This window comes from Heteronotia binoei, chromosome 2, assembly GCF_032191835.1.
Source record: "Heteronotia binoei isolate CCM8104 ecotype False Entrance Well chromosome 2, APGP_CSIRO_Hbin_v1, whole genome shotgun sequence".
In the NCBI taxonomy this organism is placed as follows: Eukaryota; Metazoa; Chordata; class Lepidosauria; order Squamata; family Gekkonidae; genus Heteronotia; species Heteronotia binoei.
In genome coordinates, this window is record NC_083224.1 from 160,362,774 (window position 1) to 160,381,792 (window position 19,019).

At 40.5% G+C, this 19,019-nt stretch overlaps 1 protein-coding gene across 1 annotated transcript in view; it reads left to right on the forward strand.

Annotated features, from left to right (window-relative positions):
- DENND1B (DENN domain containing 1B) overlaps positions 1–19,019 on the forward strand; it is a 272,657-nt gene that overhangs the window by 78,104 nt on the left and 175,534 nt on the right. The window contains exon 4 of the mRNA XM_060232357.1: positions 18,167–18,216. Coding sequence (XP_060088340.1) covers positions 18,167–18,216 — 50 coding nt within the window. The remainder of the gene's footprint in view (positions 1–18,166; positions 18,217–19,019) is intronic.

The following is a 19,019-nucleotide window of genomic DNA, read 5'->3' on the forward strand; positions in this document are numbered from 1 at the left end:
AGCTGAGTTTTTATGTGCCTGTGTAAGGATCTGTTTTAAAAATAAAAAATTAAAGTACACTCACTGATAGATTTTTCACATATCTTTTCCTGCTAAATTGCAGTTAATAGGGTAGTGCACTGGTCATTTTATGAGTATAGATTGGTTTACCTCTTATTCGTGGGGAGTGGGGGTGGAGATAATTTCTTGTTTAAACATTTTAAAGACAGAAAATTCCCCTCTCATTCATGGTCTAAAAAGTTGGATAGACTTTTAATCCTCCTTCTCTTTCACCCCTAAGCATGCATTAGTATATCTTATACTAGGGCTGTTTCTGTGTTTGCTAGTAGATGCTTGAGAGTTTTAAAAGCTGACCTTGTCTGCATTTGCAAGTAGAGGTGGCAAGTCCAAGTACATATATTGTTAGGACTATTGTGGTTTTGTTTTGCAGCATTTTTTCCACGAGTCTAATATGTTGAACTTAATCAGCATATGGTATAGGCTAGCCTCATCTCTACCAACTCTTTTGTTATTTTGTTATTGTTATAGGTCTTAATGACAGTTGTAAGCCACAGTTCTGGATGTAGGGGTTAGTCTACCCTAGGGAGAAGAGGGAGAAACAGCAGTGTGGATTATGGAAATATGAATTGATCTAAGAAACAGCTCTCTTGTAATAGAATGGAGCTCAAAGAAAGACAGAGGAGAAGCTGGTGAAAAGACGATGGAATATGATGTGAAAATGATCATTTGAATGCTTTCCTTTTCATTCCCAGCTGCTGTGTTCTGGTGAAAAGGCATGCATTTGTATATCTTAAGGCTGGGTGAAAAAGGGCCAGATGAATGGAATTACTTGTTAGATATGTTTCATTTTGAGCTGGATAAATTATGTGCATTTTAATAGACTGTATGCATATGTTACCCAATTTTATTGTACAGCTGTAATATTATAGACTTCTTTTTTTTTTTTAATTATCTTATCAAGTCTAAAACTTTTAATTTAATGTGGGGCCAGACTTTCAGACAATGCACATTTAACCAACAAATGTACGGTAGAACCCACTACCTTAATCACTGTTCTATTTTTAAGGCAAAATTTTTGACTGATGTCTGTGGGTTTTGAACAGTCAGGTGGGCAAAATAATTATTGTTCAATGTTAGATTGCTATATTTACTAGCAGGTCTTGTAGTGTTTTTCTAAGTAGCAAGCTTAATAGTAATTGTTCTACTATACACATGGAGACTGTTCAGATGGCTTCCCCATTTATGTCAGTGGAGAGGGTTGTTCAGCAGTTTGATTTTGGTTTTTGTTGCCGAGCCCTTGGCCTTCTCCAGCAACCGATCAGCTGGCTGGCAGGAAAACTTACCTGGAGAAAGAGAAGGGCTCAGGCATCCTAACCAGCTTTGCACAGGAAGTGACTTCATCACACCATCTCGTCTCTTTTTCTGGCACTCGTAATACATACCCACTTCTCTGCCAGAAGAAGTAGGTTCAATGGAAGACATATTACAGTTATTCTATAATCTTACTCTGTCTGTTTGGTTTTTTTTAAAATTGATTGCAGTCATGATTTCACTTCATGATTTAAAATTGTTTGCAGTCATGATTTCACTTCTGCAGTATGCAGGGAGCAGCTTCAAGGAGTAACTGTCTATTTTGATAGTCAGTTGCTTTAGATCTGATAAAATAAATACATCTAACTAAATTAAATCATTTACAACAAATATAACAAATCCAATTTTAAAACCCCATAGTTGTTGCCTTTCATCTAGATTTGGTTAAATGCACGAATAAAAGAGTCAGACTTCACCAGACGTCATACATGCTAGGCAAATTTGACTGAGGAATGAGTTCTACAACTGAGGTGCCATCACAGAAAATACTTTTTCTCCCTATGACCACCCACCTGATTTCTGATGCCATGGATATTTGGAGTTAGGTGGGTGATATAGATCTTAAGACTGATAGGTTCATTTTGGAGCCAAAAGCCCTTAAGGTATAGATGTCCCAGACTGTTAAGACTTTATAGATAATTTTCAGCATTTTGAATAGTGCAGATGGAAGCCAGTAGAAGTCTTTTAATACCTGGGCTAATATGTTACCTGCCATAGAAGAAAGAATCAACTTCCTATCCAGCAATACAGCTGGATGTGATGTCATCAGTGTGACTAAGGAGGTGATTTTACATGGGTTTATTCAGAAATAAGTTCCATGTTACACAGTGGAGCTTACTCTCGAGAAAATGTCTTTAGGATTGCACCCTAAAGCACTTGGGAAAGCCAGGCCTTACTTACAGCCAGCTGAAGTTATTCTGCTTGTCCAAAAGTCCAGCCAGTCTTCAGAGACAACCCCTCTGTCTTCTAAGGAAAACCCTTCAGAGGCACTTTGCAGCAATAGAATTTGGGTATCACCAGACTATGGGTGTCTTTACACTGAGACCGTTTTCGCACACAGCTTACCACGTGGTCACATTCCTGTTCTCTCCTCAGCGTCTGTCGGATTTCACATTATCTGCGCTGGAGTTACAGGAAGTGCCACGGCTTTTGTGTAGCAAACATAAACTGGGTTTTAGCGGTTTATGTTTGCTACACAAAAGCCGCGGCACTTCCTGTAACTTCCGTGCAGATAGTGGGAAATCCGATGGACGCTGCGGAGAGAACAGGAATGTGACCCTGTGGTAAGCTGTGTGCGAAAACGGTCTTACAGTTTGCGACTCTCTATCTCCGCTTTGTAAACTCCCCTTTTACATTACATAATGTTCTTATAACTTCTGCTTCCCGAGGCATTTACATTTGTTTCAGTGAGATGGGTTTCAACAACGCCACAAAAGCGTTTTTCTCGAGATTAGTTTTGGTCTGGTCTTTTCTCTACAGGCGTTTTGCACTTGTATTGTAAAAGTTTTCCTGCGTTTTAAAAGACTCCTCCAAAAGCCACCACAAGGTGCAGTAATTTGCATGAAAACTGACAGCACTTGAAATTTTTACGTATCATTGCTTGCCTCATCTAGTGATTTGAATTTGTATTGTTTTTGCAGTGTTGACATGATTTCCAAGCAATACATTTCCAAGTATACATTTAACTAAGCACTGGTATTCTGACTGCCCTCTGATCAGAGACACCCCCCCCCCCAAATTGAAACACTTAAATGTAAAAGGAAAATAATTAAAGCGGAACAGTGGCAGGTGATTTGAAGACTCTAAAACTCTGGATCAAACTGAATGTGAAAACACCCTTTATTAAAGAACTAAGAACATTTCTGTTCAGAAGCAGGTTCTACTGGTTTCATGTGACTTCTCTGATGGCTCTTTTTCACTCAGCATATCTGCTAGTTACTAGTTACTTCTCATGTTCTTAATTGTGCACTCCTGTTTTCTCTCCTGAAGGAAATCTCCTTTAAGGTAGGAATAGGGTTACAACTCAGGGCTGGAAAATTCCTGGAGATTTGGTGGTAGATCTTGTGGAGGGAGGTTTGGGCAGGGGAGAGATCTCAGTGGGGTATAATGCAATAAGTGTCCACCCTCCAAAGCCATTTTTCCCAAGGGAAGTGGTCTCTGTAGTCTGGAGATCAATAGTTTAGGCAATCTCCAGGGTTTAACCAGAGGTTGGCAGCCTTGGGAGCAATCCTTCCCAATTTCTGATTTAAAAAAAATCGACACAGAAATCTAGTAAAGTGGCTTTACTCTGAAAATTATTCTGACTTTGTTATGACCCTGTTGCAGCTGTTCACAGCTAAATGTTGGGTATGCAGCTGTGCCTCAGAGCATAGTAAGAATACCTTTTGGTCTTCTGGATTCGATCATTGAAGAATACAGATTGCTAAAAAGGTAAAAGTAATCCCCTGTGCAAGCAGCAGTCGTTTCCGACTCTGGGATGATGTCTCATCATGACATTTTCACAGCAGACTTTTTACAGGGTGGTTTGCCATTGCCTTCCCCAGTCATCTACACTTCCCCCCCAGCAAGCTGGGTACTCATTTTACTGACCTCGGAAGGATGGAAGGTTGAGTCAACCTTAAGCCGGCTATCTAAACCCAGCTTCCGCCGGGATCAAACTCAGGTCGTGAGCTGAGAGCTTGGACTGCAGTACTGCAGCTTTACCCCTCTGCGCCACAGGGCTCCTACAGATTGCTAGATATCCGCAAAATCCTGAGAAAGGTGATTTAAGGTAGTCTCACTGTGAAGGGTAAAGCCTCTCTTTTGTGGCTCTACTGCTAATTTCCACAAGTTTGTCAATAAAGAGGACATGCAGTAGCTGCAGAAATTGCTCAGTTTGCCTTTAAAAGTCTCAGGATTCCACCTGTGCTTTTCCATCTTTGTATTACACTTCTTTATAGATCCTGATGTACTCCAGATTTGGGCAACATGAATCCAGCAAGCCACATGAAGCCCCTGAGATTCTTTTGTGTTATCTTTGGAAGTTGTGTTTTGGCATCAGAGAAATTATAAGCAAATAATTTTTAACTGTGTGAGATTCTCTTCTGTTTTTATATGTCCCTTAGCATTAAACAAGAGACCCAGCTCTGCCTCATTCCGTATATGATCCAGAAAATCTAATTTTCCTGGATGTGTACTACTATAAAATGGGGACAGAATTGTCATTTGACCTTCATAGTGCCTTTTTTTGCCATCTGTTTTGTGTATTTTATATATTTACTAGATTTTGTTTGGAACAGTATTGTAAAAAGGAGCTTGATAGCTACTATTCTGCTTTGCAATGATCATATTGTTCAGAGCAGACTCAGAAAGAAAACATGGGAAGGTTGAGATTCCATTCCAGTACTAAATCCACTAAAATGCTAATTTGTAGTATTCACAACTTCCATATGGTATTTCTGAAGCCTTGTGAAATGCATGCATTTGTATATCTTAAGGCTGGGTGGAAGAGGTGTTAGATCCCCTTCTGTCTCTCCTCTACCATTTTCATTGTAAAGATATGATGGTGTTATTGGATAAATTATTCATTTTTTCCCTTGCTGTAGCACCCAAAGCCCCACTAATTAGATGCTGCACAAATATGACACTCATGAGTGGTTTTGAGCATTGCCGTGCTTCTCAGCCACAGAGTATAATGGAATCTCCACACAACACAGCTCTAGAGTCAAGCGTGTGCTCACACTCTGAAATGCTTGTTTTGCTGCTGTTCTGGAGAATCCTGTATATAGCTCAGCAGCTATTGGTTTAAGGGTAGGCTTCAGTATACAGTTGTAGTATGTGATTCCATTTTTATGACCTTTTGTTCCTTAATTCTGTGAGCAAAAAACTCAGATCTGGATTTGGAATGAACGGTGGAGATCTATAAGCTGTTGTCCTAGTTGTATATGATTTCCTTTGTTTTGAATTGCAGGAAAAAGTGCTTGTGCTTAGAATGCTGGGGACCAGTGCATGGTGGTGGTTGGGTTGATGAAGAGGGATTTGTAGTCTGAATGGATTAAAGAAGTAGAATTCTTGATTCCTAGAAGCCCTACTAATGAGTGACTCCATGCCCCATCAGCATAAAGACTAGGAACTCTCAGTAACACGGAGATTACTGAGATGCCCCAGATTTCTTACAATTCCCAGTAGAAGCAATGGCATATACATGTGCATGGTGCCATTTCAGGTATAGTAAGCATCAGGCTTAAGCTGGAGAACTAAGTTGTATAGATATGAGGTGTGTTATTCCAGCAGTTACTGATTTCATTCTTAAATATGGTTAATGGCTTCATAGGAATGTTTGGAAGTGTGGTTGTGTGTGTGTGATTAGGTGCCCAAAATAACTGGGCAAAGTGAAGGTTGTATGATGTCAGAGAGAGGGCCTCAGCCTAGCAGTTTAGCCAGACATTATTATCATATAATTCATTTACACTTGAGACATGCACACTCATATTTAGTATCCTTTCCTGTTCTAATTGTTTATTGTTCTGTTTACCTGGGGAAACAGAGTCAGGTGAGCAGTAATACTTGAGAATTTGTCACTTAGTACTTTCAAGTCAGAATTTGCTTTGGGCACTTTGGTTCCCTAAATAAATAATAATAAAATGACCCTTGATATTTTTTTCCCTGATGTGACTCTTATTATCCATGTTCCTGATGAGCTCCTGCTTTTTACCTAGAGCAAATCAGACTTGACACATTTGCCTAACCTTTTTCATGCACTCTGCATTTCACAAATGAAAACAGGAAAGTTCTTGTTCATGATTGTGTGGGCTAAGGATAGCATCTGGCAGCCCAGTGGCGTGGCAGATAAGGATGAGGCCAGCATAGATTAGACTCAACTGTGTCAAAAAATTTAAGTGGAAACAAAACATGGATGCTTGCAGATGGCTTCAGCTTTCAGAAACAGTGAGACAAGAACAGAAATGGAGACAGAACTAAGGAAAACAGCCAAGTAAAAAAATGTTGCACAATAATGGATGACTTCAGTGACCATGGGCTTTTTAAAAAGCTGCAGTAAATGAAAGTCATAATGAAGGTACTGTTAAGCCAAATGCCCTCAAAACGAGGTTGGGGAATTAGTTAGGTGGACACCTGGCTTAATAGGAATCTTTTTACCAAATGTATACCAGGCTCAACCATCCAGAAGGTAAATGCTCAATAAAAAGGACTCTAATTTAATAAAATCAATTGTAATTTATTGTGAAAAATAGTTCTTTCATACAAGATAAAAATACAAAACAATCACACATTCACACAGGTCTAAGGAAATACAGATAGATTGATAGGGGAACATATATGGATAAACAGACAGGGTGATATTACCTCTCGCAGACTCCAAGGAAGACTCCGATGGCGACAAGTGAGGGATTGGGGGAGGACCCGAAACTGATCAGGAATCGGGGATGGATCTACACAGCGGGAAATGGGTTGCTGAATAGAAGCACACCTATGGGTAGCTAGTCCACAGGTTATAAAGAGTCACCTGAGTCCCGAGGGGATGGGAGGTGACTGGGAGGGGAGATGGGAGGTTCTGCTGATGACCACGAAGGCTGGACATCGGCTGAACCAATGGTGAGTCTTTGGTGACACCTGATTGGGTGTTCGCTTTGACCAATGAACTTCACCTTCGTCCTGGGCATCCTGGAAACTTCCAGGTTGCGACAGGGCCTGAGGCGGCTCCGATGGTATCAGTATGGAAATGGCTGGGTGCTTGGGATGAGATGGGATTATCTGAGAAGGTGACAATAGGGAATCAAATATTGACCTAGGTATCCCCGGTGTATACAAAAGACTTGGATGTGACAGGAGAGGTCCTTCCTCTTTTCTCATCATCTCCTGGGCAAGAGTTATTGTTCAGGATATTGCTGAGCAATTTGGATCAACAGTTGAACTGTTAATCTATTCATAAAACGGATAGGTTGCTTGCGGGCTAGGAATGACTCAGGGTGCGTACGTGAGATTCCCACTAAGAAGGAATGAAGTCCAGCCTGGCGGGAAGATGGCTACAAGTGGTGTTAGCGAAACACAGTGGTTTCCATGCTTAGCGCTTCAACACCGGTCGCCTGGACAGCTCCGTGGCGGCGCAGCTTCTTCCTCACCATGGCGGGCCCGCTCAGTGACAGGGGGGGGGGGGAACGTTCGTGCATGTTGGCAAGCACTCTGTGCCTGTTTAGAATGCCTGCACAATTATGCTGCTTGTACACATGAGTCCCATTTGGTTCCTGGATGGCTTTACTCGCACTCTCTGGCCAGACGGGTACAAGCTCACTTCTCCAGGTGCCCTGGCAACCATGCTTGTGACTATAATATTGGGGAAAGAGGGGTCGTTTCCTCACAGTACCGCTAAATCTAAGAAGAGACTGATTAACAAACAAAGTTGAGGGAAGCCAAAGTGACTGTTTTCAGGAGGTGTAAAGGAAGAACTATGTCAAATAGAAGTAATGAAAGAAGAGCTTCTGGGACTAATGAACAAATTAAAAATGAACAAGATGGCAAATATAATAGTATTTTTTTTAAAAAAGGATCCAAAGAAGATCCACAAAATTATAGGCCAGTTAGGATAGTGTTTGTTCCAGAAACATTATTAGATGTTATTAAAGATAGAATAATTAGATACATAAAGGAGCAAGAGCTAATGAGGAAAGATCAGCATGGCTTTTGTAAAGGGGTCCATGTCACCAGCATTTTAGAGTTCTTTTATAGGGTCAGGAAGCACAAGGGTGGTTTGGCAAGCATACACTTGGTCTTCCAGAAGCTTTCTATCACTTGAAGCTCCTGAGCAGATCAGCAATCATAGAATAAGACGCTGAAGCCTGTGAATTTGAACTCAGAAACATAATGGAGAGAAGTAAACAGTGGGATTTCATAACGTTCAGTATTGGGACACAGTGGTGTTTAATTTGTTTATAAAGGATCTGTAATAGGGCCTGAGCAGTTAAGTGGCAAAGGTTGCAGATGGCACCAAATAATTCAGGATGGTTAGAATCAAAGAGGATTGTGAAGAGCTCCAAAAGGATCTCTGTTAACTGAGTACTGGGTAATGAAATGGCAAATGAAGCTCCAAGTGATAGGGATGCCAGTCTTCAGGTGGGGGTGGGGAAATCCCCCAACTTTGCAGGCTGCTGCTGTTTACCAGCAGGAGAAGCCCCCAAGCTCCACCCCCAAGAGCAGCCACCAGTGGCCACCCCTCTTCATCCCCTCCTGCAAGATCTAAAGGCCCCTCCAGGTGATCAGCGTGAGTACATGGCCAGCCAGTCAACTGGAAGGACCTTTAAATCTTGCAGGAGGGGAGGGAGAGAGGCAGTCACTGGCTGTATGCCTGAATTTTAAGCAGTGAATTCACCGCTTGGAGTTCAGGTGCACGGCCCCCACCAAATTGGAGCATTTTGGAGTGGTATTTGTTACTGGTGTCCTTGCCTTCCTTTGCTTATCAGGGACATGTGCATTCCTTGGCAAGAGAGGGGAATAAGATGTTTATTAGTGTTTCCTCCAAAATATATATGAGGATCAATTACAAGTCAACAAATGGTGCAGTGTGAAGACACCTCCCTGTCTGACTCTTTTTGCTGCTTCTCTCTTCTCCTTACTTAACCCCATCTGCTCAGAAACTAGAGTGGCTAACACTGCTTACCTCTTCATTCCTAAAGACAGCATGGCAAGCTCCTTGTTCCCAGTACATATTTCTATACCCTCATGTTTCTAAGCAGAAGTGTGGCAGGAAGATAAAATGACCCCTCCCCAAAGCCACCACACAAGATCCACTGCCTCATCTTTCTTCACCATAAATCCAGCCATGTGGAACTTGTGCAGGGTACCCTGAACTCCATGGAGGAAAGGTGATACAGAAGCATAACATCTTTACCTCTGGTACCTCCTGCAGGAAGAAAGAAAGTTAGTGTGAGTAGCGAGGGGACATGCTCTTGTGGAAAACAGGTGTGGCCCACTATCCCCCGCTCCCTTCATGGGCTGCTTGTCTAACAAGACTGGATGTTGTCCAGAATCCAAACATGTATAAAAAGAGATCATACCCCAGATGACCTCCTTTTTTGTGGGTCTTTCTGTTCCAGACGTATCTCCTTTACAAATAAAATTTATGTTCTGTCATATTTGAGCAGTAGTATAAAATAGATAAATAGAAAGGCTTTTAAAAAAGCAATGAAATTATTTAAAACATGTGGTTCTTGTTTCTTTGGGTTGGATCCACAGTCGTCTTCTGCTTATTGAAGGGGGGCAATCATTGCAGATTCCTTTATCCCACAATAAATCCCCCCACCATCATTGCATGTCACCATGAGAGTTCCCTAAACCAGAGGAACAGCATTTAGTAAATATAAATAACTGCAGTGGGAAGGGTGAAGCATAAAAGACCTCTTCAATGAGTGGAGGTCTGTTTATGGGCTATTAGATCTAACTAATTTTAAAGAAAATCCTGTAGCAGTTATTTTTTTTCAGTTGTGCTGTTCTGTAAAGTCAAACAAAACGAGGAACCATTTAAGATACAAAATTTTGCTTGCTAAAAGAGAGATGTCTTGTTTTGTGTACTGAGATTACCTTACAGAAAGAATGACTGGTTTGCTCCTTTTAGAGAAAATTATTTCAATGTTTGAAATTCTGAGGGCGAAGGAACTTTGAATTTCAGAATGATGACTGTTATCTTGCAGACTCATGTTCTTTCTACTGCAACAAAACTCTGAAAGAGGAGAGGTGGCTGATTTCATCCTTAAATATATTGTCCTGTATACATACAATAATGGTCGACCTAGTTGTTGTCTTTGAGTCCTATTTTAAGCCATGGGTCAAGATGACATAATACCACAGAGTATTCACAGGTATTCTAATTGCTGAGGAGGAAAGTTTTGTTGGAAGAATGAAAATTCAGGAAATTGTGGAAAGATGGAACCAAGGAAAGTGAGGACCAAGGAAAGTCATCTGTCCAGGGAGAGAAGAAACGTTGCAGATAGGCAAAAAGCCCTGTGAAAGCAGAGGATTGTCATATATGTTATGTTTAGTTCCCAAGTATGTTTTGCTTATTCTGAGGATTGCAAATTTTCTGTAATTATAGTTCATTTGCCCAATTCTAGCCATGCAGCTGTATGTGTTTCATTTAAGTATTGTGAGGGGAGGGAGATGAATGGAAGGCTGAACATACAATGTTACAAACTGAAATAGACTTAAAAGTTTCAAGACATTATAATTTTGTTTTCTGACACTTTACAGAGGCTGTCTAGCTACATTATTTGCACTTTGTCCTGGTTCTTAGATGTCTGAGAGACACACTTACCTTGATAAATAATGTCTATGCCACTGAATTTAATTATGCATTGTACTTTCAGTATATGTTCTGGAAATGACTGTTAGTTTGTTCCCTCATAGAAGGTAGCCTAATGTCTGAGAACGAAACTGGTGTTTAGGTTACTGAAACTATCAGAGCGTCTAGTAATAATGATAATAAAAGAACTGTCATCTATGAGGAAATGGGTATGATAAGGAAAATGAAGAAATGTCTGTCTAAAAAGAAATACCAGACCCCACAATGATCAATATATATGACATTTGATGGAAAAAAACGATGCTCCCTCTTTTCTCCTTCAAATCCCATTCCTTCACTAGACCTTCTGGATTTCCCAGAGAGCCGGGTTATAAAAGAAGGGGGAAGGAGCCACTGTAAAGAGAAAAATGAACAAAATCAGTAGCAATACCTTATTTGCGGCTGAAAAAAATTATGTAAAAATAAAACTGAAGAACAATACAAATTCTTGTCCTTTCCTGCTGATTTGCAGGTGTTAAAATATTTTTTCTTTTTAATACCTTATACTTAAAAATACTCAAATTAAACATCACATGCTCAGTAATTCAAACAGTAACATGATTATAGTTTTCCTCCTTGTACGCCAGATTTGCTACCTCTGGGAATTAATGGTGTTACTGGTTTGTCATCTCTTAAGCTAGGTATAAAGCACACCATCACAAATTGTGATTTAAAGCTTAAAAAACTTCAAAGTTTTTAAGCCAGTTAGCCAGGTATAGCGTGTCTTTGTTTGTGAATGTCAAACATCAGATTCCCTCCTCAGTACCTCCAGTCTTTGTGCAGGACTTCTAATTTTATTCTGATCTTAGGTTTTGTTACCACCAGTAGCATCGTTTATGACTAAAATATTCAACTGAAAAGTTCCTTTGTCTTGAGTACTGGTGTACAGTGCTGCCACAGCTATACTCCACTCTGTGGTCAGTCCACACTGATTTGTGTCGGCAATCAAAAAAGATAAGTGACATGCAGTCGTATATTTCTGCTCTGAGTATATATTTGAAAAACATCTTATCAATATTTTTATGATATATTTGAGTGTCTGAATTGTATTAGGGATTTTTCAGGATACTGCTGAATTGGTCCCCCAAAATTTTAGAAATATTTGGGAATACATGGAAATATATGAGACTGGTATTTTAAGGATCCTAGGGCTGCCCCCCCCCCCCCCAGTTTTACAGTGTGTCTGTTTCTGAGTCTTCTTACCAGGTCTTGGTACTGGCTTTCTAGAAAGATTTGGATTGGATTCTCTGGTTTGACATAGCTTCTGTTGGGCTTGCTACACTGGTTTGTAGTTCTGCTGGGAATCTCTGGTCTGACAGTTTAGTAGGGCTTATTCTGTTGCATTGGAAGGCTGTTGGCCAGTGATGGTTCTTGTGTGTTTGATGTTGGCTTCCTTGCCCTGAATAAAGCGTGGGATTTTCTCCCCCCCATAGGAAACAATGGAGACAAGTAGGATGAATGGGAGGGGCGCCTTGTTCAAGGGCCTCATAGCATTGGACCCCTTGATCCAATCCACTTGAAATGTAAGGGGTCTTTAGTGGACTGGCAGGACCAGGTTTCCTACAATTGTGGTGTTATTTGCTTGAAAAACTGCCACTCCAGTCCCCTAGAAAGAGTACCACATAGGGAATAATAGACCCCAAAATTTCAAAAACTTTTTGAGAAACATTGAAAAAGCAAACCCCAAATCTGAATATTGAAATGGCACTGGTGGACATGAATAACTTAGAATACTGATATTTGTGCCTTTCCCAAAATTAAAAAAATACTGATTTTTTTTTAGGTTCACATTCCTAGAAGAGATGCAGAATTCCTTGCTTTTTGCCACTAAATCACACTTGTTGAAATGGAGTGCATATTATGAGCAGATTGAAGGAGAGAAGAGGCAGTGAGATAGAGATTTTTACCTTTTGGAATTCTGCCACCTCCTTACAACTTTAGCAAGTGACTTTTTTTGTTGTTAAGCAAATGTTCAAGCAACAGAGCATGCCAAAAAAATGTCTCAAGCTTGCCATAAAAATTTCCTTACTTGCATGCCTCATCTCCTTCCCAGGCAGCTGCGTATGGACATCAGAATGAGAGCCCAGTTTATGCATTCGCACCTAGTCCTATTTGAAAATTGGAATTGCCAATGTTCTGGCTTTAAATCCCTTATCTGAACCTGTCTCCTAATAATACCCTGATCCTACTATGCAATACTTCTGTAGGTCAGCAGTTTGTCCTGTGAGGCTTCTAAAAATCAGCTGATTCACTGCTTTTTCTCCCTCTGACAGCACCTCTCTTCCTATAGAGTGAGAGATGTGGACAAATCTATGTGCTCATATATCTCAGTAATATTATTATGCAGAGGCAGTTAATTTTAACTTGAACATTGTAAATGAATTTGAAGAGAATTCAGATTAAACAAGTTGGAATGGAGCTGGAAGAAATCTTTTAAAATAGAGCCTTTTTATTGCTGGTGGTTATAAATCAATACAGGTTTTGAACTGCTTGAGCATCCATGTATTCTAGATTTACAGCAGAATTCTCTTTCATCAAACAATGTGCTGTTTCTTCATTATAAAATGTGGACCTTAATGCCACTCTTCGTAGAACAAACAGAAATGCTGAAAAATGCATTGTTCTTTGTTACTAGAGTGTTTGTGTAATACTTTAAATTGTGAATCCCTTAAACATGTCTCACAAGAAAAGCTATTGCTTGCACTATAACCTAAAATATCTCTTATTTCTCAGTTTCCCTGAACAACATATGTGACTCTGAGAGAATCTTAACTTGTCCGTGTTAGAGCCTAAACACATCATCCAGTGGGCATTTTGCTTGTGTCTGGGAATCTATGTACTATTTCTTCTTTAGTTGACAATAAACCCTTTAGTCCATCTTTCCTGCAAAAGAGACAACAGTGCTTTACTATTATGTCAACTTGACCTGTCTACTGCTCAGGCCTGTGTTAAGTGCAAGGCTAATGGCTTTTTATTCTCCATAGAACAATGACCTTCCACAGTACTACTTATTAGTACTAAGCAAAATCAACTTCTAAACGCATAATTAATGGTTTTAAAGCATATTATTACTGTTGTGTCCCTGAGAATATTTTCAGCCAACTGCATGATATGTATTGAAAATTCTGGGCAGCATCTTATTTTCAAATCTGAATAACACCTGTAATTAAGGGAGAAAACTGAGCCCTGCAAGCTAGGTAGGGCTTCCATCTATTGATCTGTGTAAACCTGGCTTATGCTGTCAGGGGAGAAACAGTCAACTGCTGAGCTGCTTTGTCACTGACATAAGCTGAGAGAATCCCCCCCCCCCCCATACTGTTTATACACCAGTCTATAGACCTGCTGGCTGGTTGAATTTTAAAGAGTGCGGAGGTTTAAAGACTTGTCCCCTGAGGGATGATCCTGCCAGTTGGGAAGCAAGCTGAGGCTGTGTTTTGCAGAAGGTGTGTGTGTGAGAGAGAGCGCCTGTATTCACGCTGATTGAGGGGAGGGGGGATGGAAAGCTGCAGTGGGAAAGTCTGGTAGTGCATCTGCCTCTTACAGTGTTGCAAAGGGGACTGATACGTTTATCTATTGCAGTGAAAGTAGTAATACCTGTTTTCTTTCTTTTGTGCTCATTTCTGAATGAGGAGCAGAAATGTAGGAGGGATATTGTGACTTCCTGATGAACCCAGTCCCTCGTGGTGCAGTTTTTCTATGCTTTCCAATATATAATTAAGTTTAAGATATACAAATAGTTTCAGGTGTTATGTGAACAGCAGACTGTATTTACTATTGTGATAGCTACTGTTTTTAAAATATTGATTCTCATTACCCTTCTAGAAGTCAGAAATGCAGATTTCATTATAGTGGCTTAAAGTATTTTAGTAATTTTAAAAGAGAAAGTAATTTTAAAAGAGAAAGAGGGTGTGTGAGTGAGTGCAGGAGATTTAGTTGCAGATCTTTATATTTTGACATTCTGTACTGGTCTCTGCCATACATCAAAGAATGTCGTCTGAAAATTTGATGAGTTCAAACAGAAAGACCTGGTTCAGATATGGTGTTCGTTTCTTGCACACCATAGTTTGCAAATTGAAAGCCACACTTGACACTGTACTTTCTGTCCCCCATTTCCTCCTGTCTCTGGACAGATGCCCTATGGTATTGCATGTGTAGAAGACAAATATTTATTCTCTTGTAAATCAGAGATTAAAACCATGGTTTGAAGTGGGCTTGCAATCCATGGTCATGAGGGAGGATTCCGTTTTCCTGGGTGCAGATGCCATGTGAAGGCACATGTAAATCCAAGAAAGGGAGGGCGTGGACAGATTGCTTGATAAGGGGAAAAGAACACATGTCCCGAAGTTGAACTTCTGATCTGTAAAGCATATTTTATAGAGAACTATCATTATATATGTCATTATATCATCATATATGAGAAGGGAGCGCTCATTGGAGAAGATCCTGATGCTGGGAAAGACAGAAGACAAAAGAAGAAGGGGACAGCAAAAGATGAGATGGCTGGACAGCGTTGATGTAACTAGCATGAATTTGAGCAGACTTCGGAGGATGGTGGAAGACAGGAGGGCCTGACGTGACTTTGTCCATGAGGTCGCAAAGAGTTGGACTCGACTGTGCAACTGAAGAACAAAAATCATTATATATGTACTGGGTCAAGGTGGATTTTTCCTGACCTTTCTTAAATGCAAAATTATTTTCCAAACTCAGCAGATAACATAGTATACTATATCTGCCACTTTAAGCAAATGTAAATAACTGTATGTTGCTCTGAAATGGGCTTTCATGTTTCTACTACATGCATCAACATGGTAATCTACTGGGATACAGCTAGGGTTTCCAGGTCCCTCCTGCAAATTGGTGGGGGATGGGGGAGACTTACTAGGAGCAGCAGGAAAGCCCATCCAACTACAGTGATGTGTCTACGTCACTGCCTACTTGACCCAAAAGTGACACTACCACTTTTGGGATGCTGGGGCAATGCTCTGATATTTGGGCAAAAACTCTATAGTAAATTTAGCTTCTACCATAGAGTTTTTGCCCAAATGCCTGAGTGTTGCCCCTGATGTTTCAAAGTGATAGCACCACTTCCAGGTCACATGGGCAGTTACGTAGACACGTTGCTGAACATGAAAGGATTTTTCCTCTTTTTCAGGGTTAGTTCCTTCTGCCGCCAGGCACTAATCAGTGGCAGGGTGGTGGTGCCTGCGCCACCAGGGGGTCTGGCAACCCTAACCAAAGATTATGTTTACTAAAGGATGAGGTGTGAGGAGAAGTACATCCTAGGTTAGAATTCACTGCTGCTATGGCAGTGTAGAAATCTCAATTTTGAGCATCTGGAGTATCTTTCTATGTGGTGTTCCCTCTTTCATCCAATCCTGTGAGTTGTTCCACACGTGCAGCAGAGTTCCATGAGTGGATCTGTGCCTAATATTGAAATGAACATGGGAAATACTTGTGTGCAAAGTAGCTGTTGTACGGGGCCTATAAGGCTGTTAGTGTATTGTATCAGACACTGGGAAATGGAAAGTGTGGTTTTGGTCTTGTCTTATTTGGAAGTATTGAGCAGATCTCCTTTAGAACTGAGAATGGTGAACACAATGTGGTTGCACTAAGTTTGAGTCCAGTGGCACCTTTAAGACCAACAAAGTTTTATTCATGGTATAAGATTTTGTGTGCATGTGCAGTTCTTTAAAGCTTATACCTTGAATAAAACTCTGTTGGTCTTAAAGGTGCCACTGAACGTAAACTTTGTTCTGCTGCTTCTGACCAACACAGATACCCACCTGAAATGATGTGGTTGTGGTGGTGATGAGTTCCACCCATATTCAATCACTTGTTACAAGCTATATTGTCTCAGTGTATATACTGTTGGCTGTCCTGTAATACACTTTCCATAACTAGTTTATACAGCTATAAAGTTGATGTCTGAAATAAGGCATATCCAGGGCCGGTACGTGGGGTTCTGCTGCCTGAGGCACGCCCGCCCCCCCAATAATCACCATGGCATCACATGGTGATGTCATCACGCCCTTGTTTCTGCGTTGCTGAGGGGCCAGAAGATTTCTCCAACCCCTCAGCAAGCAGAAACAAGGTGGCACTTTCAGTCCCGAGCACTTGAGAGTGCCTGGGACTGAAAGTTAAGCCCTGCGTTGTTTTTGCTTGCTGGCCTCTCAGGAAGCAGAAGCAACGTGTCCCCCCAAGAGCCGGCGCCTGAGGCAGCTGCCGAATGTTGCCTAATGGACATGCTGGCTCTGGGCATATCCATGATATGAATCTATGATGCCCAAACTAAGAGTTGCTTCCCCTTTTATGTACCTTTCTCATGAAGCTGAGCCCACTAGACACCGTCCCTATTCAGTTGCAGTGAAGGCCAAGAATGTTAGGATTGCCAGGCTGCAACTGGTCTCAAATTTAAGGAGTGATTCAATCAGGTAACACAAGATATCCAGGAACAATGCTGTAGGACCAGGATTACAGAAGTTAGGAAACAGTGCAAATGGAAAATTGTCTAAGGCGTGACATGCTGTAAATATTTATTCTGTCAATGTTAAGATAGCTTACTCAGGAAGGCTGCTGTCTTTTGTTATGTAACTCTAGTGCTACATTACCAAAATACTAGTGTTCTGTTCAAAAATCATATTCTGAAGTGAAGGGCAGTTGGCAACCATATTGTCATAATTCAAGTATTGTGGGGGGGAATGCTATTGTTGCTATTTTTTCTCAGCACTATTTAGTTTTAAAAATCAGTGTAAGATGTTTTTACAGTAACCCATTTTATTTAACACTAAACACCTTAAATAGAAAAGAGAGAACCAGCTTCTCAATTCCTGTCAAGTTATGGGGAAGTTACATTTATTTTCTTTCTCAGTAACAGTGAAGCACACTTGGAATCTTGTACTGCTGTCTGAAAGGGTTAACTATTTTTGTTTTTATCCCCAGTGAAGGTTTCCAGCTTTTGAAAGCATTACCTTATGAAATGCATATAGAGTTGTTTAGCTCTCAGTAAATTTCAGTTTGCTGCCAACTTGGTTCCCCTTTCTCTGCTTGCATTTTAATTGAAACAACATTTGTATTTTTGAGCCAGGATCTATCAGAAGTCCCTGTGGCTAGTCTGTAGTACAAGTAGCAGCAGACGTGGCCTACCCATATGGTACATTGCTTCTTGTAAAATCCATATGGCCTTGTTGAAGGGAATCCCAGCGGGGATGTATAGGGTGTTAATACCCTTCAGGCCAGGCCTTTCCCTCCTGGGGTTTCTATGGCATTGTCTTTGCAATCTGCCAAAGTACAAACTTAATTCCTTTTTAATAATCAATTATTTCAATCCAGGAACGTATGCTATATTTATATAGAGATATTTTGCAGTCAGATATTGTTTGATTTTTTTATTTTAAAAAGTAAACAAAGCAGTAGTACAGAAGACTAATGTAACTTATTATAAGTAACGTTTTTATTTTCCACTTACAGGAAGTACTCCAGAGTATACCTAAATTCTGCTTTCCATTTGACATTGCAAGGTATGCCTTATTTTTTTTCTTTTAGATAAACAAAATTAATATACATACACACATAATTAATGTTGCAAACCTCTGAGCTTTCCTGTAAGTTTGCCCAATGTTAAAATATTTTGGTTAGGAAAATGATAGGGTTCCTAAACATTTATTTCAAAGAGTACCTCATTAATTGTTGTGTCAGGTCATAGTCTCAAACATTAAGAAGAGATTTCCACACTGTAGAAATGCCGTTATAATCTCATCAGTGTACTGAATTTTTGATGCATACTATTAATAGACAAATATATAAATGTATTTATTTATTTCATTTGATTTCTAGCCCACCTTTCCTCTGCAGCATGCTAAGGATGGGTTACAACATTATTAGAACATACAAAATTTTAAAATCGAATACAAGTTATAAAACAATTACAGAACAAAATAACTACATACAAATCCCTAAGAGGTGCCAGTTAAACATTTTAGTGAATGGGGAAAAAGTCCAAATTCTGTATAGCTACAAATCGAAACAACAAGGAAATTGGATGGATGAGTAAAGCAGCTATGATGGATTGTAAACAGTCCCGTAGCCAGGATTTCTGACATCGGGGGGCATGAACAATAGTTGGGGGGCACTTAGCCATCCCCTCCCCCCACAGGGGCCAGCGGCTGCTCCTGCTGCCCCCCCTACACATTTTAAACAGCCCTCCCTCCCCAACTGCTGTTGCTTCCTTCTCCTCCTGAGGGGCTGTGGGGGTGAAAGCTAAGAGGGTGGGTGCTGCCCCCTCCCCCCCTGGGCAATTTAAATCATGAGGGAGGAGTGCCCA